Genomic DNA, 25,618 nt, shown 5'->3' on the forward strand with positions numbered 1-25,618 from the left:
TCACAGGTCTTCCACCTCTAGTTATACAAAATTCTAAAATAGCATGGTCGCTACCTCATAAGGTCCCAGCCACTCTTACCTCCTCAACCATTTCCTCCCTGTTTATAAGGATTAGATCCAAGGTAGCAGATCCCCTTGTTTTCTCCCCTACCTTTTGGAAGACAAAGTTGTCAGCAAGAGATGATAAGAATTTGCTTGACCTATTAGTTTTGCCTGATAGAGATTCCCAACAAATGTCTGGATAGTTGAAATCTCCCATGACAACTATGTCATATTTTTTGGAGAACTTGGCCATTTGATGCATAAAGAGTTCATCCATATCTTCAGCTTGCACAGGCGGCCTGTAGTAAATGCCTACAATGGTGTCCTTTCCATTGTTCTGTCCTTGTATTCTTACCCAAACAGTTTCCACAGAACTCCCAGTCTCTGAAGCTTCAATCTCTGTGCAGAGAGATGCTTTTTTTAACATACAATGCGACACCTCGTTTATCAAGTTTGTTTCTTGCAAATAAGTTGTATCCTTCTAGTCTTGTATTCTAATCATGTGTATTGTCCCACCAAGTTTCAGTGATTCCAATGACATCATATTTCTTTTCCTGCGTTAGTAGTTCCAATTCTCCTTGTTTGTTGCCCATGCTTTGTGCATTCGTATAGAAACATTTTAGTTTGTGATTGGTTTCTCTTTCTCCAATATTTTTATTTAGTTTTTTTTGTCTTTGTTCTTCCCTTCCACTTTTAATAGCAGAGTTCTCAATAGTATTTGTCAGGTGTATGGCTTTTTCTGGCCTTTTGCTTTCCATCCCACATTGTTCTAGATTAGAGCTCTCCTGATGAGTGTAGCAAGGCGACTTCCAAATACATGTTTTCCAGTCTTCGCAAGGTACACCCCATCTCTTCCAAGTAGTCCATCATATAGGACTAGTAGGTTGGTGGAGACCTCCCAGTTAGAGAAACATTCAGGTACACTAAATTTCAAATTATTCTTTGTACAGTTCAGAAGTTCTTTTCTTATTTCTTTAGATATGATCCTGGAAATTCCAGTTTTGTGATAATTATTGGAGAGACGAGGAACCATCCTTCTCGAGTTCAGAACTGCTCCAGAGTGTAAGTATACAGATTCAGCCTCGTCTTTCCTTGGCTGGCATAGAGCACTGTAAAGAAATGATTCATTAATAAGTATTACAATGGAAAGTTCAGTTTTCTTCCAGAAGTTCCCTTCAAATATTAGGTATATGTAATATATGGGGAAAAAGTAGTAAAACCAGTGTGGTCAAGAGGTTATTAACCAACCAGCACCGAAAAACTTATTAATGTAGTTTGTCATTCACGGCTCAGTTTGACTATAGAGGTGGCATCTGTTCGCTTTGACTACTTCTTCAACAACCTTCAGAAACAGAGCATGTGCGTTCCCTTCATGAGCAGAGTTGAAGGAAAAAAATCCTCTCAAGTACTAAGTGCTTTGTGTTGCGTTGGATATCTAAGTTCAAAGGGTGGAAAGCATATACAATGGAGACTGCTGTTATGGTTGATGTCTGATTTATCTCTTTCATCTTAGTATTGCCTTTCTTGATTGCAGCTACACATGCTTTTTTTTCTTGGGGATTAAAAGTCTTGTAAGCACTTTTAATCATACAAAAGTAATAGGAACTGAAAACGACATTTTATATTTCTTAACCACATCTTTATTTACCTGGCTGGGGGAGCCTCGCTATGATAACAGGACCTTTATGAAGCCCAGATGTTTAGAGTTTTACTTTGTTTATTTTTTTTTCTTTGCTGTGTATATGCAGGGGTTAACGGGTAAACAATATATATAATCGTCTTATGTCTGTCTGTAACCGAAATCCTGCGTTGCTGGTCATCGACAGGCGCAGCTGTTTGTAACGGTAAGCTGCGCCTGCCGCGACAGGCGCAGTCGGGCTCAGGGCTTAATCTGTAAAAAAGAGAATTCAAATAAAAAAAAAAAGGTTATACTACCCTTCCGACGGCCTCTGATCTCCTTTCCACGCTCCCGGCCTTGCGGTCCCAGTAATGCTTTGCGCCTTAGACCGGAGATGACGTCACTCTCGCGAGAGCGCGACGGTATCAGCGGTGTAAGTCGCAAAGCATTACTGGGACCGCGAGGCCGGGCGCGTGGAAAAGAGACCGGGGCCCGTCGGAAGGTGAGAATATGTAAAAAATAGGATTAAAAGAAAAAATAGTTATATACTCACCTTCCGACGGCCCGCGATGTCCACTTCACGCGCCCGCCACCTTCCGGTTCCAGTAATGCTTTGCACGAAGGGCCGGAGATTACGAGAGCGCAACGTAATCAGCGGTGTTTCGCACAAAGCATTACTGGACCGGAAGATGCTGGGAGCTTGGAGTGGAGATCATGGGCCGTCGGAAGGTGAGTATATAACTATTTTTTATTTTAACAGAGACCATGCATACCAGGATAGGTGGGTGAGGGGGGACCATGCATACCAGGAAAGGGGGGGTGAGGGGACCATGCATACCACGAAAGGGGGGTGACGGGACCATGCATACCACAAAAGGGGGGTGACGGGACCATGCATACCACAAAAGGGGGGTGACGGGACCATGCATACCACAAAAGGGGGGTGACGGGACCATGCATACCACAAAAGGGGGGTGACGGGACCATGCATACCACGAAAGGGGGGTCAGGGGACCATACATAACAGCAAAGGGGGGTGACGGGACCATACATAACAGCAAAGGGGGGTGACGGGACCATGCATACCACGAAAGGGGGTGAGGGGACCATGCATACCAGGATAGGGGGGTGAGGGGGACCAGGCATACCAGGAAAGGGGGTGACGGGACCATGCATACCACAAAAGGGGGGTGAGGGGACCATGCATACCACGAAAGGGGGGTCAGGGGACCATGCATACCACGAAAGGGGGGTGAGGGGACCATGCATACCACGAAAGGGGGGTGAGGGGGACAATGCATACCAGGAAAGGGGGGTGAGGGGACCATGCATACCAGGAAAAGGGGGTGAGGGGACCATGCATACCAGGAAAAGGGGGTGAGGGGACCATGCATACCAGGAAAGGGGGGTGAGGGGGACCATGCATACCAGGAAAGGGGGGTGAGGGGACTATGCATACCAGGAAAGGGGGGGGGACTGTGTATACCAGTATTGAGGGGTGAGGGGACCATGCATACCACCAAAGGGGGGTCAGGGGACCATGCATACCACGAAAGGGGGGTGAGGGGGACAATGCATACCAGGAAAGGGGGGTGAGGGGACCATGCATACCAGGAAAAGGGGGTGAGGGGACCATGCATACCAGGAAAAGGGGGTGAGGGGACCATGCATACCAGGAAAAGGGGGTGAGGGGACCATGCATACCAGGAAAAGGGGGTGAGGGGACCATGCATACCAGGAAAGGGGGGTGAGGGGGACCATGCATACCAGGAAAGGGGGGTGAGGGGACTATGCATACCACGAAAGGGGGGTCAGGGGACCATGCATACCACGAAAGGGGGGTGAGGGGACCATGCATACCAGGATAGGGGGGTGAGGGGGACCAGGCATACCAGGAAAGGGGGGTGACGGGACCATGCATACCACAAAAGGGGGGTGAGGGGGACAATGCATACCAGGAAAGGGGGGTGAGGGGGACCAGGCATACCAGGAAAGGGGGGTGACGGGACCATGCATACCACAAAAGGGGGGTGAGGGGGACAATGCATACCAGGAAAGGGGGGGTGAGGGGACCATGCATACCAGGAAAAGGGGGTGAGGGGACCATGCATACCAGGATAGGGGGGTGAGGGGGACCACGCATACCAGGATAGGGGGGTGAGGGGGACCACGCATACCAGGAAAGGGGGGTGACGGGACCATGCATACCACGAAAGGGGGGGTGAGGGGACCATGCATACCACAAAAGGGGGGTGAGGGGACCATGCATACCACGAAAGGGGGGTCAGGGGACCATGCATACCACGATAGGGGGGTGAGGGGACCATGCATACCAGGAAAGGGGGGTGAGGGGGACCATGCATACCAGGAAAGGGGGGTGAGGGTGACCATACATACCAGCAAAGGGGAGTGACAGGACCATGCATACCAGGAAAGGGGGGTGAGGGGACTATGCATACCAGGAAAGGGGGGGGGGGGGACTGTGTATACCAGTATTGGGGGGTGAGGGGACCATGCATACCAGGAAAGGGGGGTGAGGGAACCATGCATACCAGGAAAGGGAGGTGAGGGGGACCATACATACCAGCAAAGAGGAGTGAGGGGGATCATGCATACCAGGAAAGGGGGGTGACCGGACCATGCATACCAGGAAAGGGGGGGGGGGAGACTGTGTATACCAGTATTGGGGGGGGTGAGGGGACCATGCATAACAGGAAAGGGGGGTGAGGGAACCATGCATACCAGGAAAGGGAGGTGAGGGGGACCATACATACCAGCAAAGAGGAGTGAGGGGGACCATGCATACCAGGAAAGGGGGGTGACCGGACCATGCATACCAGGAAAGTGGGGTGAGGGGGACCATGTATACCAGGAAAGAGGGGTGAGCGGACTATGCATACCAGGATTGGAGGGTGAGCGGACCATGCATACCAGGATAGGGGGGTGAGGGGTACCATGCATATCAGGATTGGGGGGTGCATTATTGCATTATTATTAAATCTTCATAAATAAACTACATACATATTCTAGAATACCTGATGCGTTAGAATCGGGCCACCATCTAGTGTATAATAATTTTCTAGAAATAATGTATTTAACTGTTAGATATTTGAAGACCTTCTTGTCTACAGCACACTCTGCGGTGCACTCCATACAACTTGACGAGACCTAAACTGGGGTCCTCAATCGGCGAGGGTCTCCGCTCCTCATCTTTTCTTTAGTTATGTGGTAAATAGTAAAAGTTGGGATACATTCGCCAGTGCAGGAGCTGTCCTTAAATACGGAGGTTCTTGGTGAAGTCACTTTTTTTTTTTTTTCTCCCTTCCATACAGCTATATCCGGATTGCTATTCTCCCATCTTCAAATGACATCAGCTGCCTCTTTAGGACCAAAGTGCACCCGGCCACCGAATCTGTACTGTTCAACGAGCTGTTCAGAGTGTCCGTTTCACAAAGCGTTCTGCAGCAGAAAACTCTGAGAGTGGACGTCTGTTCGGCTGGGAGAAGCCATCGGGAGGAATGCTTGGTATATGACTTGTATATCTGCTTGCCTTACTTGGCCTCTTAGTGTTTTCCCTCAATCACCAAAAGCCCTTGAAATGTATGACTACTCGAGTGGATTTCTGTTTGTAGCTTACGGCGACTGTCAGCAGGACATTGCCTGAGGGCAAATACTGGAGATGTGGGGAAAGCAAACTCTTTAATCAAGTATCATTTAATGGAGCGAGCAAAAAATCACTGTATACAATGAAATCAGCACTTATAGAAATTGTCATTCATTCCATGCTGCTCATTGACAAGAATGGAAATGACTGGTGGGCTGCATTAAATAAATAGAAATGTACTTAGGGAACGTGTAGGAACATTGCTGACTTATTGTTAGTGCCGCTTTGTAATTTTATAAGTGTTTCATTTGCAGCACAATGGTTTCAGCTCTAGTTAGAAAATCAACAAAATAACAGTTTTGTTAGTAGCCGAAGCATCCCGTAGCAGGGCGCTGTGTTGGTAGCACTCTCCTTACCACTTGTTTACACCAACTTTTATTTTTTTTTCCACTTTGGTCCTTTTTCATCTTCTACATAGATGTAATAACACCACTTGGTAAGTAACGCTGTCTCTTTATGGAGGACAACATGTAGACCAAACGGAGGTGGTTCAGCAGATGTCCGTTCTAAGTTCCTCAACTGCTGCTTCTAAAAAGGAATGTCACACCCTGACACCGGCAATGTTCACTTACTGGGCTATTTCCTTTAGTTTTGATAAGACATTGTTTTGTCTTCTGCAGTGCTGATGGTCCACTCAATCAAGAGCCCCTGCTATTTAGTCCTCCATTTCAGGAGCTATAGCTATCCCAGCCCCCAACCACTTTCAACCTGTGTACAGAATAGAGAGAACACTGTCAGTCGTTGAACGCGCAGGTAGACAGAGCCACTGAAAGGACTAGTAGAGTTGCAACATAGTCATATTATCAAAACTACAGCAAGGAGTTCAGTAGGTGGCACAGCTCTGGAATTGGTGTCGCTTTCCCGTTTGTTATAATGATCTGAGATTAAAAAGGATATACATGGTGATAGATTCCTATCAGAAAATGACCTATTATTGAAATCAGGTGCAAATCTTTCAACTTTCACACTGGCCACTTGGGCTTCTTTAGACCCCATCTTCCTGTTGTTGCAGAAAACAGATGTATATTAACCACAGTGTCAGACCCGGACCCTATCTCCTGTATTGATGCTTCTAATGAGCGTGTGTAAAGGTCATTGTGACAGGAGAGAGAGAGAACTGTGTAATCATAGGATCTTGTGTCATCAGCCGTATATATAGGTTCTACCTATCGTTGTTATCCTGGCTCTGATAAGGATCTTTTCTTCAGACTCCTCTAAAAAGACAGGCAGTATCAGTCTAAGAAAAAAAAAATTTAAATGACAAGATTACAATTTTTTTTAATAAAGTTTATAACTTGAAAGTAAAAAAAAAACAAACCTTGCCAAAATTTTGCAATCGATCATTTTTTGATGACTACTTTCCTTAAATACAGTTGAGCTTCTGTGGAAAGCTATGCTGACCGTTTCTGCCAGGGCCCAAATAATGAGCTAGTTCTTCACCAAGAATAATCATGCCTGCATAACACTAGAACATTCTATGGCGCCAACATATTCCAGTGAGCTCAGTAGTCAGCATATGTAACTAGATGTGTATTTCCTGAAGGAAGTACAGATAGTGGTTTGAAATGGTGCCCGGGCTGCCCCTTTAAGAGAGACTGCCTGCTGCCCCTGCAAGACTTTCAACTCAGGATTCGTTTTAACTGTGGGTGCCTCTCAGCGGCCACTTTGGCCTCAGGGTCTGATTTTGTGGGTGGGGCCCATCAGGGCCTGATTTTGTGGGTGGGGCCCCTCAGGGTCCGATTTTGTGGCCGGGGCCCCTCAGGGTCCGATTTGGTGGCAGGGGCCCCTCAGGGTCTGATTTGGTGGCCGGGGCCCCTCAGGGTTGGATTTGGTGGGTGGGGCCCCTCAGGGTCTGATTTTGTGGCTGGGGCCCCTCAGGGTCCGATTTGGTGGTTGGGGCCCCTCAGGGTCCGATTTTGTGGCCGGGGCCCCTCAGGATCCGATTTTTGTGGCCGGAACCCCTCAGGGTCCAATTTTGTGGGTGGGGCCCCTCAGGGTCTGATTTTGTGGGTGGGGCCTCTCAGGGTCCGATTTGGTGGGTGGGGCCCCTCAGGGTCCGATTTGGTGGGTGGGGCCTCTCAGGGTCCGAAGTGGTGGGAGGGCCCCGCAGGGTCCGATTTGGTGGCCGTGGCCCCTCAGGGTCCAATTTTGTGGTCTGGGCCCCTCAGGGTCCGATTTGGTGGCCGTGGCCCCTCAGGGTCCAATTTTGTGGATGGGGCCCCTCAGGGTCTAATTTGGTGGCCGGGGTCCCTCAGGGTAGCATATATAGAATGGGAGGAATAGGGCTAAGTGACAGCACATGTGAAAAAAGACTTGGGTATACTAATAGATCACAGACTGAATATGAGTCAACAGTGTGATGCAGCAGCAAAAAAGGCAAATGCAATTCTAGGATGTATTAACAGAAGCATACAGTCTAGATCACGTGAAGTAATTATTTCCCTCTACTCCTCTTTGGTCAGACCTCATCTGGAATATTGTGTCCAATTTTGGGCACCACATTTTAAAAAAGACATCAACAAAGTGGAGCAAGTTCAGAAAAGAGCGACCAGAATGGTGACCGGTCTGCAAACCCTGTCTTATGAGGAAAGGTTGCAGGATTTGGGAATGTTTAGTTTGCAAAAGAGAAGACTGAGAGGAGACTTAATAGCTGTCTACAAATATCTAAAGGGCTGTCACATTGTAGAAGGATCAACTTTATTCTCATTTGCACAAGGAAAGACTAGAAGCAATGGGATGAAGCTGAATGGGAGGAGACACAGATTAGATATTAGAAAAAACTTTTTGACAGTTAGAGTGATCAATGAGTGGAACAGGCTGCCACGAGAAGTGGTGAGTTCTCCTTCAATGGAAGTCTTCAAACAGAGGCTGGACAGACATCTAACTGGGATGATTTAGCGAATCCTGCTTTGAGCAGGGGGTTGGACCAGATGGCCCAGGAGGTCCCTTCCAACTCTGATTCTATGATTCTTGGTGGGTGGGGCCATCTGGGTCTGATTTGGTGGGCGGGGCCACTCTGGGTCCAATTTGGTGGGGGCCCCTCAGGGTCCAAGTTGGTGGGCGGGGCCCCTCAGGGTCTGATTTGGCGGGCGGGGCCCCTCAAGGTCCGATTTGGTGGGTGGGGCTCCACAGGGTCCGATTTGGTGGGCGGGATCCCTCAGGGTCCGATTTGGTGGGCGGGGCCCCTCAGGGTTTGATTTGGTGGGCGGGGCCCCTCAGGGTCTGATTTGGTGGGTGGGGCCCCTCAGGGTCTGATTTGGTGGGCAGAGCCCCTCAGGGTTCGATTTGGTGGGAGGGGCCCCTCAGGATCTGATTTGGTGGGCGGGGCCCCTCAGGGTCCGATTTGGTGAGCGGGGCCCCTCAGAGCTCAATTTGGTGAGAAGGGCCCCTCAGGGTCCGATTTGGTGAGCGGGGCCCCTCAGGGTCTGATTTGGTGGGCGGGATCTCTGTGTCCGATTTGGTGGGCGGGGCCCCTCAGGGTCCGATTTGGTGGGCGGGGGCGCACTTTGGCGCACATTCTCTCTCAGGGGCATGCGTCATGTGATGAAGGTAGATTTGCATTTGTGCTGTGGGTTTAAGAGCTGATATTATGTGGCAGAAGCTCTGTCCTGGGGGCGTCATGTGACGTTCGTAGGCGTTGGCATAGTAACTGGGTGTGCCTGCGCATATCAATGAGCTTTACTGCCATTTTTATCACCTCAGGGCACGTTTTGCCATTTCCCATTGAAAAGCATTGGAGACAGTGCATTCCATTGACGGGAAAAAACAATTTGAAATGCAAATTGCGCAAAAACTACAAATCCGATCGACACGAAAAATACTTAGCACACCTCTCGTGGACGCTGGCTTCAAAACGACACCTCAACGGAGTCTGTGCGTGTAGCGGTTCGGGCCGCATTAATTGCGGAAATCAACTGAATAACTTGTGATTGGCGCATTATAATTGTAATACTAGATGTGTATTTCCTGAAGGAAGTACAGATAGTGGTTTGAAATGGTGCCTGGGCTGCCCCTTTAAGAGAGTCTTGCCTGCTGCCCCTGCAAGACTTTCAACTCAGGATCCGTTTTAAATGTGGGTGCCTCTCAGAGGCCACTTTGGCCTCAGGGTCTGATTTGGTGGGTGGGGCCCCTCAGGATCCGATTCGGTGGCCTGGGCTCCTTAGGATTTGAATTAGTGGCCGGGATTCCTCAGGGTCCAATTTTGTGGGTGGGGCCCCTCAGGGTCCGATTTTGTGGGTGAGACCCCTCAGGGTCCGATTTTGTGGGTGGGTCCCCTCAGGGTCCGATTTTATGGGTGGGGCTCCTCAGGGTCCGATTTTGTGGGTGGGTCCCCTCAGGGTCTGATTTTTTGAGCGGGGCCACACTGTCCGATTTGGAGGCCAGGGTGGCTCAGCCTCCAATTTGGAGGCCGGGGTGGCTCAGCCTCCGATTTGCAGCCTGGGGTCACTCAGCTTTCGATTTGGCGCGCCGACCCTTTAAGACTCATTTCGGTGCGCCGGCCCTTTAAGAATCACTTTGGCGCCTCGGCCCTTTAAGAGCCAGTTTGGCTCACTGGGCTTCTAAATCCACTTTGGCGCACATTCTCTCTCAGGGGCATGCGTCATGTGATGAAGCTAGATTTGCATTTGTGCTCTGTGTTTCGCTTTAAGAGCTGAAATTATCTGCCAGAAACTCTGTCCTGGAGAGGTCATTTGAAGTTCCTAGGCGTTGGCATACTAACTGGGTGAGCCTGCGCATATCAATGAGCTTAACTGCCACCTCACGACTGTCCCATGTTTTCCCTATGGCAACATTTTCCAATTGAAATGCATTGAGGAAAATGTTTTTTCAAACGCAAATTGCGCAAAAACTGCAAATCCGATCGACACGAAAAATACTTAGCACACCACTCGTGGATGCTGGCTTCGAAACGAGGCCTCAACGGAGTCTGTGCGTGTAGTGGTTCGGGCCGCATTAATTGCGGAAATCAACTGAATAGTAATAATAATACTAGATGTGTATTTCCTGAAGGAAGTACAGATAGTGGTTTGAAATGCTGCCCGGGCTGCCCCTTAAAGAGAGACTTGCCTGCTGCACCTGCAAGACTTTCAACTCAGGATCCGTTTTAACTGTGGGTGCCTCTCAGGGGCCACTTTGGCCTCAGGGCCCGATTTTGTGGGTGGGGCCCCTCAGGGTCTGATTTTGTGGCCGGGGCCCCTCATGGTCTGATTTGGTGGTTGGGGCCCCTCAGGGTCCAATCTTGTGGCCGGGGCCCCTCAGGGTCCAATCTTGTGGCCGGGGCCCCTCAGGGTCCGATTTTGTGGGTGGGGCCCCTCAGGGTCCAATCTTGTGGCCGGGGCCCCTCAGGGTCCGATTTTGTGGGTGGGGCCCCTCAGGGTCCGATTTTGTGGGTGGGGCCCCTTAGGGTCTGATTTTGTGGGTGGAGCCCCCTGGGTCCATTTTTGTGGCCGGGGCCCCTCAGGGTCTGATTTGGTGGTTGGGGCCCCTCAGGGTCCAATCTTGTGGCCGGGGCCCCTCAGGGTCCAATCTTGTGGCCGGGGCCCCTCAGGGTCCGATTTTGTGGGTGGGGCCCCTCAGGGTCCGATTTTCTGGGTGTGGCCCCTCAGGGTCTGATTTGGTGGCTGGGGCCCCTCACGGTCTGATTTGGTGGGTGGGGCCCCTCAGGGTTTGATTTGGTGGGTGGGGCCCCTCAGGGTCCGATTTGGTGGCCGGAGCCCCTCAGGGTCCGATTTGGTGGTTGGGACCCCTTAGGGTCCGATTTTGTGACCGGGGCCCCTCAGGGTCCGATTTTGTGGGCGGAACCCTCAGGGTCCGATTTTGTGGGTGGGGCCCCTCAGGGTCCAATTTTGTGGCCGGGACCCCTCAGGGTCCAATTTTGTGGCCGGGACCCCTCAGGGTCCGATTTGGTGGGTGGGGCCCCTCAGGGTCCGATTTTGTGGTGGGTCCCCTCAGGGTCCGATTTTGTGGGTGGGGCCCCTCAGGGTCCGATTTGGTGGCCGGGCCCCCTCAGGGTCTGATTTGGTGGGCGGGGCCCCTCAGGGTCCAATTTGGTGGATGGAGGCCATTCAAACGCAAATTGCACAGAAACTACAAATCCGATCGACACGAAAAATACTTAGCACACCTCTAGTGGACGCTGGCTTCGAAACGACACCTCAACGGAGTCTGTGCGTGTAGCGGTTCGGGCTGTATTAATTGCGGAAATCAACTGAATAACTTGTGATTGGCGCATTATAATTGTAATACTAGATGTGTATTTCCTGAAGGAAGTACAGATAGTGGTTTGAAATGGTGCCTGGGCTGCCCCTTTAATAGAAACTTGCCTGCTGCTCCTGCAAGACTTTCAACTCAGGATCCGTTTTAACTGTTGGTGCCTCTCAGGGGCCACTTTGGTCTCAGGGTCCGATTTTACGGGTGGGGCCCCTCAGGGCCCGATTTTGTGGGTGGGGCCCCTCAGGGTCTGATTTTGTGGCTGGGGTCTCTCAGGGTTCGATTTTGTGGCCGGGGTCTCTCACGGTTCGATTTTGTGGCTGGGGCCTCGCAGGGTCTGATTTTGTGGGAGGGGCCCCTCAGGGTCTGATTTTGTGGGTGGGGCCCCTCAGGGTCCGATTTTGTGGCTGGGGCCCCTCAGGGTCTGATTTTGTGGCTGGGGCCCCTCAGGGTCTGATTTTGTGGGTGGGGCCCCTCAGGGTCCGATTTTGTGGCCGGGGCCCCTCAGGGTCCGATTTTGTGACTGGGGCCCATCAGGGTCCGATTTTGTGGCAGAGGCCCCTCAGGGTCTGATTTTGTTGGGGCCCCTCAGGGTCTGATTTTGTGGGCGGAGCCCATCTGGGTCCGATTTGGTGGGCGGGACCACTCTGGGTCCAATTTGGTGGGCGGGGCCACTCGGGGGTCGATTTGGTGGGTGGGGCCACTCGGGGGTCGATTTGGTGGGCGGCGCCACTAGGGGCCCGATTTGGTGGGCGGGGCCACTCGGGGCCCGATTTGGTGGGCGGGGCCACTCGGGGCCCGATTTGGTGGGCGGGGCCACTCGGGGCCCGATTTGGTGGGCGGGGCCACTCGGGGCCCGATTTGGTGGGCGGGGCCACTCGGGGGCCGATTTGGTGGGCGGGGCCCCTCGGGGGCCGATTTGGTGGGCGGGGCTACTCTGGGTCTGATTTGATGAGTGGAGCCCCTCTGGGTCCGATTTCTTGAGCGGGGCCACGCTGGGTCCGATTTGGAGGCCAGGGTCGATCAGCCTCCAATTTGGAGGCTGGGGTGGCTAAGCCTCCGATTTGGAGCCTGGGGTCACTCAGTTTTCGATTTGGCGCGCTGGCCCTTTAAGAATCACTTTGGCGCGTCGGCCGTTTTAGAGACAGGGTGGCTCACTGGGCTTCTAAATCCACTTTGGCGCACATTCTCTCTCAGGGGCATGCTTCATGTGATGAGGCTAGATTTGCATTTGTGCTGTGGGTTTCGCTTTAAGAGCTGATATTATGTGCCAAAAGCTCTGTCCTGGGGGCGTCATGTGACGTTCGTAGGCGTTCGCATAGTAAATGGGTGTGCCTGCGCATATCAATGAGCTTTACTGCCATTTGAATTGCCTCAGGGCACGTTTTAAGTTGCCCATTGAAAAGCATTGAGACACGCATTCCAATGACGGGGAAAAAAATTTTCAAACGCAAATTGCGCAAAAACTACAAATCCGATCGACACGAAAAATACTTAGCACACCTCTCGTGGATGCTGGCTTCGAAACAACACCTCAACGGAGTCTGTGCGTGTAGCGGTTCGGGCCGCATTAATTGCGGAAATCAACTGAATAAAAAGAAAAAGTTAGCAGCGTTCGGATTACAACATTAATACTAGATGTGTATTTCCTGAAGGAAGTACAGATAGTGGTTTGAAATGGTGCCTGGGCTGCCCCTTTAAGAGAGACTTGCCTGCTGCCCCTGCAAGACTTTCAACTCAGGATCTGTTTTAAATGTGGGTGCCTCTCAGGGGCCACTTTGGCCTCAGGGTCTGATTTGGTGGGTGGGGCCCCTCAGGATCCGATTCGGTGGCCTGGGCTAATAAGGATTTGAATTAGTGGCCGGGATTCCTCAGGGTCCAATTTTGTGGGTGGGTCCCCTCAGGGTCCGATTTTGTGGGTGGGGCTCCTCAGGGTCCGATTTTGTGGGTGGGGCCCCTCATGGCTGATTTTGTGGGTGGGGCCCCTCAGGGTACGATTTTGTGGGTGGGGCCCCTCAGGGTCCGATTTTATGGCCGGGGCCCCTCAGGGTCTGATTTTATGGCCGGGGCCCCTCAGGGTCTGATTTTGTGGGTGGCACCCCTCAGGGTCCGATTTTGTGGCCGGGACCCCTCAGGGTCCGATTTTGTGGTCTGGGCCCCTCAGGGTCCGATTTTGTGGCCGGGGCCCCTCAGGGTCCGATTTTGTGGCCGGGGCCCCTCAGGGCCCGATTTTGTGGCTGGGGCCGCTCAGGGTCCGATTTTGTTGGTTGGGCCCCTCAGGGTCCGATTTTGAGGGTGGGGCCCCTCAGGGTCCGATTTGGTTGGCGGGGCCCCTCAGGGTCCGATTTGGTAGGCGGGGCCCCTCAGGGTCCGATTTTGAGGGCGGGGCACCTCAGGGTCCGATTTTGAGGGTGGGGCCCCTCAGGGTCCGATTTTGTGGGTGGGGCCCCTCAGAGTCCGATTTGGTTGGCGGGGCCCCTCAGGGTCCGATTTGGTAGGCGGGGCCCCTCAGGGTACGATTTTGAGGGCGGGGCCCCTGAGGGTCCGATTTTGTGGGCGGGGCCCCTGAGGGTCCGATTTTGTGGGCGGGGCCCCTCTGGGTCCGATTTTGTGGCCGGGGCCTCTTAGGGTCCGATTTTGTGGTTGGGGGCCCTCAGGGTCCGATTTTGTGGGTGGGGCCCCTCCAAGTCCGATTTGGTTGGCGGGGCCCCTCAGGGTCCGATTTGGTGGGCGGGGCCTCTCAGGGTCCGATTTTGAGGGCGGGGCCCCTCAGGGTCCGATTTTGTGGGCGGGGCCCCTCAGGGTCCGATTTTGTGGGCGGGGCCCCTCAGGGTCCAATTTTGTGGGTGGGGCCCTTCTGGGTTCGATTTTGTGGCCGGGGTCTCTCAGGGTCCGATTTTGTGGTTGGGGCCCCTCAGGGTCCGATTTTGTGGTTGGGGCCCCTCAGGGTCCGATTTTTTGGCCGGGGCCCCTCAGGGTCCGATTTTGTGGCCGGGGCCCCTCAGGGACCGATTTTGAGGGTGGGGCCCCTCAGGGTCTAATTTGGTGGGCGGGGCCCCTCAGGGTCCGATTTTGTGGGTGGGGCCCCTCAGGGTCCGATTTTGTGGCTGGGGCCCCTCAGGGTCTGATTTTGTGGCTGGGGTCCCTCAGGGTCTGATTTTGTGGGTGGGGCCCCTCAGGGTTCAATTTTGTGGTTGGGGCCCCTCAGGGTCCGATTTTGTGGCCGGGGTCTCTCAGTGTCCGATTTTGTGGCTGGGGCCCCTCAGGGTCTGGATTTGTGGGTGGGGCCCCTTAGGGTCCGATTTTGTGGGTGGGGCCCCTCAGGGTCCGATTTTGTGGCTGGGGACCCTCAGGGTCTGATTTTGTGGCTGTGGCCCCTCAGGGTCTGATTTTGAGGCTGGGGCCCCTCAGGGTCTAATTTGGTGGGCGGGGCCCCTCAGGGTCCGATTTTGTGGGTGGGGCCCCTCAGGGTCCGATTTTGTGAGTGGGGCCCCTCAGGGTCCGATGTTGTGGCCGGGGCCCCTCAGGGTCTGATTTTGTGGCCGGATCCCCTCAGGGTCCGATTTTGTGGGTGGGGCCCCTCAGGGTCCGATTTTGTGGCCGGGGCCCCTCAGGGTCCGATTTTGTGGGTGCGGCCCCTCAGGGTCCAATTTGGTGGGTGGGGCCACTCTGGGTCTGATTTGGTGGGCTGGGCCACTCTGGGTCCGATTTGGTGGGCGGGGCCACCCTGGGTCCAATTTGGATGCCAGGGTGGCTCAGCCTCCTTTTTGTAGGCCAGGGTCTATCAGCCTCCGATTTGGAGCCTTGGGTCACTCAGCTTTCGATTTGGCGCGCCGGCCCTTTAAGACTCATTTTAGTGCGCCGGCTCTTTAAGAATCACTTTGGCGCGTCGGCCTTTTAAGAGCCAGGGTGACTCACTGGGCTTCTAAATACACTTTGGCGCACATTCTCTCTCAGGGGCATACGTCATGTGACGAAGCTAGATTTGCATTTGTTCTGTGGGTTTTGCTTTAAGAGCTGATATTATATGGCAGAAGCTCTGTCTTGGAAAGGTCATGTGACGTTCGTAGGCGTTGGCATAGTAACTGGGTCTGCCTGCGCATATCAATGAGCTCAACTGCCATTTCAATCGCCTCAGGGCATGTTTTGTCTATAGCAACATTTCCCCATACAAATGCATTGGAGACAGTGCATTCCAATGACGGGAAAAAAAATTTTCAAACGCAAATTGCGCAAAAACTACAAATCCGATCGACACGAAAAATACTTAGCACACCTCTCATGGACGCTGGCTTCGAAACGACACCTCAACGGAGTCTGTGCGTGTAGCGGTTCGGGCCGTATTAATTGCGGAAATCAACTTAATAATAAGAAGAAGAAGAAGAAGAAGAAGAATAAGTTAGCAGCGTTCGGATTACAATGTAGTGGTTTTTTCAAACCACTATAATAACCAGTACAGCACACAGACAAACATTTACCCAAATTGAATATGTTCTCGTAATAGCTGACAAAACCCTCCTCTGGCTGCCACGCTCTTCCCAAACAGTGGGTGGCCATGCATGGCATACATGCAGTATCTTCTGACACAGTATTTCAGTATCATTGTCGTGACTTACCATCTTTGCCACTCTGCTCTATATTATGTCAACCTTAGAGTAGAGATAAGGAAGGACAAATATATGTCTGCTGCCCAACAAACGTTCAGATTTTTTTTTCTTTAAATCATCACATTTTTACATTTGTCGCAGGCTTAAAGGGGTTGTCCAGGACATTGATGGCTTAACCTTAGTATAGGTGTGACACATGGCATTCTCGCCGATCAGCTGTTCCTGGTGTCGGGGATGGCCAGAACTGCTCAGCAACAGAGCTGCACAGCACCATTGATGGAATATTGGCCACAGCCAGGAACTGCCCATCTGCCCCCTATTGATTTTAATATTTGGAGGCTATGCAGTGCCCGGCCTCAGACGATATTCAGTTGACCGAGCTCCGTAATTGAGCAGTCGCCATCGACTCTGGGACCAGCTGATCGGCGGGGGTGCTGATTGTTGCACCTCCACCTGTCGGACATTGATAACCTAGGCCCTTAATGTTAAAGTCCTAGACAACCACTTTAAATCCAGGCATAGTCATACATTTTACATACTTAATCATTTTGTCTATTGCACTAGAAAAGTCTTAAACAGAATTGTTGGCATCACTGGTGATGATTACATTTATTGACATCTTTAACCTAGCCTAAATATTCTATTTCTTTTGGAAACCTTAGTTGATTCTGACCATACAAATTTCATCTTATTGGGAATAAAGTTCACAGACTTTGTTTTCTGAGTGGAAGGGAGATCTGAAGAAAGCCCCATGTACTGCCTTAGACAACTGAATGCATGGACCTGCGCTGCTTAGGCCTCTTTCACACTTCCGTTTTTGACCATCAGTCAAAATCCACCAAGATTTGAAAAAAAACGGATCCGCCATTTTTTTTGGCGGATCCGTTTTTTTCCCCATTGAGTTGCATTACCGGCGGATCTTGACGGATCGATCTCTCTCTCTCAGGGGTTCCTTTAAAATTCTTCATTCGACGGATGCTCTGTCATCCGTTCACATCAGCTAGGAACGGATCCGATTTTCCGCCTTTTTGCCGGATTTTAACTGACACCAAAAACTGAAGTGTGAAAGAGGCCTTAGTGAACCTACCAGTCAGTAGCTCTGCATCTTGATTTCCACAGGTGTTTGCTTCCAATCCAATGCAGTATGAACTATTTTTTATTTACAGCTTCTCCTTTTCCATATTTCAGCCTTGTGACCCAACTTTAAAATGCTGTAACGGAAACAAAAAAAATCAAAATAAATCCAGATTGCTCATGAGACAATTCAACTAACTAAATAACATATTGCATTGCAAAACAAGACCATGCAAAAAAGATTTCATGGGTGGGCCTCGAAGTTTTCAGGTGCCCCTCGTATATATAACGTCAAAATGCTGCAAGAGGTTTTCATGTTTTCTTTTTTTTTATCTGTTATTTCCTCAATTGTGCAGGCTGGCATCCAGATCAGTTTGGCAGACCTGTCATTTACAAATGAAGTGTATACTCGGTGGCACATGTTGATGCCCTGCAGATCCATTCATCATCCAAAAGAGACTGCTCAAAAGTCTGTCTTGTATAAGACACGACCTGCAGATCTGGATTTGGTAAGTTAATAAAGTTAGTGCTTTTTCAAGGTCCTTGATACTCTGTAGATAATAAAGGAATGTGGCCACAAATAATGTCTCTTTAATAAATTGTACGTGGCATGGGAATTTTATTTACATACATCTAAGTAGAAGAGATACTGTATAAATATAAAAAGTGAATAAACTTTTTAATTTTCTATAATTAATGATCAGCCTTGCCAAAGTTATGATGATCAACCACTGACTGCTTTCACTCAATTTTCTGCCAGGATGCTGTGTCCGCATTGCTAGAGAGGACATCTGCTGAGCTGCAAGCGGTGGAGCAAGAATTGGCCCAGGAAGAAGTCAGTGAGGATGAGCCGGAGCAGATGTGTCCTGGAGATGAATGGTAATCCATGAGCTCTTGGCCCTAAATCCTATGGAAACTGCACTATCTTTACAATTTTTTTGTACCGGTATTACCCTGTATTCTATAGATTGCCATAAGGGCCCGCTACACATCAGCGATCTCTCCAGCGAGATCGCTGTGTGTGATATCCAACAGCGATCGCACCCCCCCCGCGGGGTATCACTGATCGTGCTGGATCGTCCTGGCCCGTTTTTTCATCGCTGGTCTCCCGCTGTCCAGCGTGCACTGCTGCGTGTGGCAGCGGGAGCCAGCGATGAGTGACGCTGCACGCTGGTTACCAACGTAATCAGGACCAGCGAGCACCCTGGTCACCAACGTAAACATCGGGTTTCTAAGGGCCCCGCGGCCCTTAGAAACCCAATGTTTACCCTAGATACCAGCGTGCACTGCAGGCAGGGCGGGAGGTGGAGGCAGAGCGGCGCACAGACCGAAGTAGCTCTGCTATCTGCTACTCCAGTCTGCCAGACCGGAGTAGCAGATAGCAGAGCTACGCCGGTCTGTCTGCTCCGCTCTGCCTCCACCTCCCGCCCCGCCCTGCCTGCAGTGCACGCTGGTATCTAGGGTAAACATCGGGTTTCTAAGGGCCCCGCGGCCCTTAGAAACCAGATGTTTACGTTGGTAACCAGGGTGCTCACTGGTCCTGATCGCCGGAGGGGCTGTCTATGTGACAGCTCACCAGCGATCAGCTAACAATGTCCCAGCGATACATCCACGTCGGATCGTTGGTGGGATTGCTGGGACATCGTTATGTGTAATGGTACCCTTATTATGTATACAGTAGAGTGCAGTTTTTATATGGCAATGTGATCTGTGGTTTTATATTCTTGTAACAGAAAAGACCAGTTTCCTGGCAGCTGTGGAGCAGATTGTCTCATCCTACTTTTTATAAGGGAGAGGTTTCTGCATCCTTGGTTATTCTCGCCCACGGCTGCCTCAAGGTGAACATATGACCTCTGCTGATGGTCATAATGGGCCCCTCGGTCCATGCTAGCATAGTCTACACTGGAGGTACACTTTAAGGTGACTCTAAAAGCTACACATGTACAGTCCACTTTTCTAGCTGAAGTGGAAATATTATGCTATGACATCACATGACGATGCTTCATACACAGGTTATGGTTCAACACTTCGAAATAACAATGTTAGGTGTGACAAATGTGCACAGAACTTTTTAAAAACCTGAGACAGTGCTGCAAGGAAGTGCGCCATGGCAATTCCGTGGTGGAGGTAGCATTGGAAGAGGTGGACGGTAACCAAAAACAATTATAAGCCTATGGCAATTTTTTTTTTCAGCCTTTTGATTGCTCATTAAGGACCTAATTTCATTATTGCGTTTGGGCTTTTTTTGTGTGTAGTTTTAGGTGCTTTTAGCTTGTTTCTCGTTTGTGCCCTATTTAATTTACAATTTTTTTTCAGCTGTTTCATCAATTGCAACTTTTTAAAAAGTCTCAACGTTTTTGGACAATTGTACACCAGTCCTTTCCCAGAGTGATTTTTATACATAACTGACATTTTTGATAAAATTTTGTAATTTTAATAGAACATGTGACTTTTTTCACTAAAATGTAAAATAAACCGGACAAAAGTTAATCCTTTTTTCTTTTTTTTTATTTTGTGCATAATTCTTGAAGCTCGTGTGCCGCTTTGAAGAATGTGGCTCAAGAAAATGTCAATAAATGCCATAAGATAAAATATGACTTTTATGAAAACTCAATGATGAATCAGGCCCTTAATTCACTGATTGATTCTTATTGCAAATGCGCTCTCGTGTGTAGAGACCTGACCCTGACTTGTTCCCGTGCCGCCATATTTTTTTTAAAATTAATATTACATAAAGATATTAATTTTACATAGATTATAGATAGTGTACTTAACTATCATCACCCGAACAAGGAAATTTAATGAACTAGAAGTACAATGAAGGCTCAAAAAGTTAGATAAGAAAATATTGCACTAATATTGTGATAGAGCATGAAAGGAATATCCATTATATCGCACCTGTGTAACTTGTCTTTATGACTAAGTTTGCTTTAAATGATGAATGCTGACATTGAATGAATCATGCAGTTCTCAACCTCTGTATATAGGTTAGAAATACCACCAGATGAGTCATTTGATGCCTTAGATGAACATTGCCCCGCAGAACTTCTGGAGGACTATTACTCCGCGTCACAGAGTGGTAACCCAGAGGAGGCACATGGTGAACCCTATGAAGGAACACATAGTTGGGATCCTACCTCCACCGCTTCACCTGCTGCTGAGCTTCCAACCCTGGTAAATATTGTCACCTTGTAATATACCCTTATATTCAATGGCGAAGTCACTACAGCCCGTCACATATACATAGGGTACATTTATACAAATTGCATCTTCAGATATGAAAAGGATTTGAACTGTAGCGCCACCTATTAAAAGTAGCAATCCTACAAGTCAATATCGGTCCTTTAACGAGCCTTGCCATACGACTTAGGATCAAAATCAAACCAAAATCTCAATTTGCAGACCCTGTGTTTTGGACTATTGACACTCTTCAGATCTGGACTATAGCCTCTTTTCTACCTCTGTCCTCCATATCTTCACTCCACAACACAGACAGTGCCACCGCTTTCTACAACCCCACCCTCACATCAGCCATAGACTCAGTCGCTCCTCTCATGCATGGCAAAGTGCGACAAACCATTAGGCAACCCTGGCACAACAACCTCACCAAAAAACTTCGACAAGCATCCAGGGTCGCGTAGCGGCGTTGGAAGAAAACACGCCTGCCAGACGACTTCACTGCTTTCAAACAAGCTACACTTGCCTTTAAATCAGCCCTCACCTCTGCTAAACAGACCTATTTCACAAACCTTGTATCTTCATTATCCCACAACCCAAAACAACTGTTCAGCACATTCAACTCTCTCCTCCGCCCACCACTGCCACCTCCAATTCCCCTCATCTCTGCTGAGAACTTTGCCACCTACTTCAAAAACAAGATTGACCAAACAAGGCAAACCTTTACAGTTCCACCACCCCAACCACTCCACATACCAGACCTCTGTCCTTCCCTAATAAAATCCCTCTCCAACATCACTGAAGGAGTGCTTACTCATCTCCTTTCCAAATCACACCTCACCACCTGTGCACTTGACCCCATCCCTTCCCACCTGCTCCCCAACCTCTCTAACATGATCATTCCAGTCCTAACCCATCTCTTCAACCTATACCTAACTTCTGGTACCTTCCCCTCTGCCTTCAAACATGCCACCATAACACCCATCCTCAAAAAATCAAACCTTGACCCAACTGCTATGCCCAGCTATTGCCCCATATCACTGCTCCCGTTTGCTTCCAAGCTCCTTGCACAAGCATGTACATGCTCAACTTTCCTCCCACCTCTCATCTACCTCCCTCCTTGACATCCTGCAATCTGGCTTCCGCCCCCACCACTCCACTGAAACTGCCCTGACCAAAATTACTAATGACTTACACACAGCCAAAGCTAACAGACCGTTCTCCATCCTCCTCCTTCTTGACCTGTCCTCTGCCTTTGACACAGTTGACCACTGCCTACTGCTACAGATTCTTTCTTCCCTTAGCATCAAAGACCTTCCCCTGTCCTGGATTTCCTCATACCTTTCTGACCGCACATTCAGCGTTTCCCACTCCCAGACTACCTCCTCATCCGGGCCCTTCTTAGTTGGAGTCCCCCAAGGCTCTGTCCTGGGGCCCCTACTTTTTTCCTTCTATACTCTTGGCCTAGGACAACTCAAAGTCCCATGGCTTCCAGTACCACCTGTATGCAGATGACACTCAGATCTACCTCTCTGGCCCAGATGTCACCTCTCTGCTGTCCAGAATCCCGGAGTGTCTATCAGCCATATCCTCCTTTTTCACCTCTTGCTTCCTAAAACTCAACGTAGACAAAACTGAACTCCTTATCTTTGCTCCATCTCACGTATCTTCCCTACCCGATCTATCTATTATGGTAAACGGCATCACGCTCTCTCCAGCACGTGAAATTCGCTGCCTTGGAATAACTCTCGACTCTGCCCTGTCCTTCAAACCACACGTCCAAACTCTTGCCACCTCCTGTCACCTCCAACTCAAAAATATTTCCAGAATCCGTCCCTTCCTCAGTCCTCAATCTACTAAAACTCTTGTACATGCCCTCATTATCTCCCGCCTTGACTACTGCAACACTTTCCTCTGTGGCCTGCCTACTAACGCTCTTGCACTACTCCAGTCTGTCCTCAATTCTGCTGCCTGACTAATCCACCTCTCTCCTCGTTACTCCCCTGTCTCCCCTCTCTGCAAATTCCTCCATTGGCTCTCAATTCCCCAACGAATCCAGTTCAAACTACTAACACCGACCTACAAAGCCATCCACAACATTTCCACTCCCTATATCTGTGAACTAATCTCCCAATATCTTCCCTCACGTAATCTTTGATCCTACCAAGACCTCCTACTCTTCTCCACACTTATTCATTCCTCACACAACCGCCTCCAAGATTTCTCCCGAATATCCCCTATCCTCTGGAATGCTATGCCTCAACACGTCCGATAATCCACCACCCTCGGATCCTTCAAACGGAACCTGAAAACCCATCTTTTCAGGAAAGCTTACAGCCTGCAATGACCATTCTGCCGCCTCATCACCACCAGAGCTGCTGCACCCCCAACCTTCTGTCTCTTCCCCAATATCCCGTAGAATGTAAGTCCGCATTGTAAATTTGTAAATTTGTTTACTGTTAACGATATCTATAACTTTGTATGTAACCCCCCTTCTCATGTACAGCACCATGGAATTAATGGCGCTATATAAATAATAATAAAAAGTATGAGATCCGATTTGGCTAGGTGAGAGGCTTAAGACTGGGATCTCACAATGACATGCCAGGCCTGACTTGTCACTCTTCATAAGGAGAAACGTTACCCCTTAGAAACCAGTCGTAGCCTCTCATCTAGCTAAATCAAATCTCATACTTTGCACTGACGAGGGGCAATACCCCAAAACACTGTGTCTGCAAATTGAGATTATGGTTGGGCTCCTTATCCCAAGTCATAGGAAAAGGCACGCTAAAGGGTGGATGGTGCCTTTTAGGATTTCTACTTCCAGTAGCTGGCACTAGAGCACTATTCCTCTTTCTCTCCAAAGAGACAATTTGCTTAATTAATTCCCCAGAGTATCATGCATGTCATATAGGTCTCCTCACTCTGACATGCAAGGCCTGGCTTGTCACTATCCACAAGGAGAAAAGTTGTCACTTAGCTCTTCGGGTGCATTCACATATTTTGTTTTTGCAGTAGCAGCAGGAAAAACTGTGTACAATACGTGCTTTTTTTTCTGTGCGTTCTTGCAGATTTTTTTTTTACTTAGCTTGTCACCCATTTAATTTAAGCGTTGCAAAAAGCGCTAAAGAATTGAGCTGCGTCTTGGCAGAACCCCAGCAAGACTCATAATACGCGTGGAAAGAAAATGCAGTGTGTGCATGAGATTTAAGAAATCTTATTGGTTATGCTAGTACTGTGAAAAACTGCGTTATTTTCAGCACTAAGCATGCTGCATAAAATACCCAATAAAAATGTTGCATAAACACCATCTGTGAACATACCCTTACAATTCAAATTAATAATCTGATGGACTCAATAAGATTGAAAGGTGCTATCAAATTTCTTGTCTGTTATGGCGGTATCCTATGAAATGATGTAATCAATTAAAGGGGTTATTCACTATTTTGATGTAGATCTAGGCCAGTGATGGTGAACCTTTTAGAGATCGAGTGCCCAAACTGCAATCTAAAATCCACTTATTTATTGCAAAGTGCCAACACTGCAATTTAACTGGAATACTGAGGTTTTAGATTAGAAAAACAACTATATTAGCACACTATAGCAAAGAGCTTGTAAGCTCTGCACTCCAAGCCTAAGATACTAGCCACCGATTGCAGTGGAGGTCTGTTCTTGAGAATGGATAGGATTTTTATTCAAAAGTAAAATTGCCACATATGATGCTCCATACTGTATAATGGCCACACATAATGCTCCATACTGTATAATGGCCACATATGATGCTCCATACTGTATAATGGCCCCACATGATGCTGCATACAGTATAATGGCCCCACATGATGCTCCATACTCTATAATGGCCACATAATGCTCCATACAGTGTAATGGCCACACATGATCCATAATGTATTATGGCCACATATGATGCTCCATATTGTATAATGGCCACACAATGCTCCATACTGTATAATGGTCCCACATGATGCTCCATACTGTATAATGGCCACATTTGCTTTATACTGTATAATGGCCACAGAGTGCTGCATACTGTATAATGGCCCCACATGATGCTGCATACTGTATAATGGCCCCACATCATGCTGCATACAGTATAATGGCCCCACATGATGATGCATACAGTATTATGGCCCCACGTGATGCGCCATACTGTATAATGGTCCCACATGATGATGCATACAGTATAATGGCCCCACGTGATGCTCCATACTGTATAATGGTCCCACATGATGATGCATACAGTGTAATGGCCCCACACGATGCTCCATACTGTATAATGGCCACACAGTGCTCCATACTGTATAATGGTCCCACATGATGCTCCATACTGTATAATGGCCACATATGATGCTCCATACTGTATAATGGCCACATATGATGCTCCATACTGTATAATGGTCCCACATGATGCTCCATACTGTATAATGGTCCCACATGATGCTCCATACTGTATAATGGCCACATATGATGCTCCATACTGTATAATGGCCACATATGATGCTCCATACTGTATAATGGCCACATATGATGCTCCATACTGTATAATGGCCACAGTGCTCCAAACTGTATAATGGCCCCACATGATGCCCCATACTGTATAATGGCCACACAGTGCTCCATACTGTATAATGGTCCCACATGATGCTCCATACTGTATAATGGCCACATTTGCTTTATACTGTATAATGGCCACACGATGCTGCATACTGTATAATGGCCCCACATGATGCTGCATACTGTATAATGGCCACACAGTGCTCCAAACTGTATAATGGCCCCACATGATGCTCCATAATGTATAATGGCCACACATGATGCTGCATACTGTATAATGGCCACACATGATGCTGCATACTGTATAATGGCCACACAGTGCTCCATACTGTATAATGGTCCCACATGATGCTCCATACTGTATAATGGCCACATTTGCTTTATACTGTATAATGGCCCCACATGATGCTGCATACTGTATAATGGCCCCACATGATGCTGCATACTGTATAATGGCCACACAGTGCTCCAAACTGTATAATGGCCCCACATGACGCTCCATAATGTATAATGGCCACACATGATGCTGCATACTGTATAATGGCCCCACATGATGCTGCATACTGTATAATGGCCACATTTGCTTTATACTGTATAATGGCCCCACATGATGCTGCATACTGTATAATGGCCCCACATGATGCTGCATGCTGT

At 49.2% G+C, this 25,618-nt stretch overlaps 1 protein-coding gene across 1 annotated transcript in view; it reads left to right on the forward strand.

The window, feature by feature from the left end:
* The window catches only part of WWC2 (WW and C2 domain containing 2), a 224,305-nt gene that overhangs the window by 175,642 nt on the left and 23,045 nt on the right, over positions 1–25,618 (forward strand). The window contains exons 14-18 of the mRNA XM_073577983.1: positions 1,021–1,104; positions 4,993–5,185; positions 17,572–17,724; positions 17,976–18,094; positions 20,203–20,389. Of these exons, the coding sequence (XP_073434084.1) occupies positions 1,021–1,104; positions 4,993–5,185; positions 17,572–17,724; positions 17,976–18,094; positions 20,203–20,389 (736 nt within the window). The remainder of the gene's footprint in view (positions 1–1,020; positions 1,105–4,992; positions 5,186–17,571; positions 17,725–17,975; positions 18,095–20,202; positions 20,390–25,618) is intronic.

This window comes from Dendrobates tinctorius, unplaced genomic scaffold, assembly GCF_039654945.1.
Source record: "Dendrobates tinctorius isolate UK_male_01 unplaced genomic scaffold, ASM3965494v1 ptg000008l, whole genome shotgun sequence".
NCBI classification, from domain to species: Eukaryota; Metazoa; Chordata; class Amphibia; order Anura; family Dendrobatidae; genus Dendrobates; species Dendrobates tinctorius.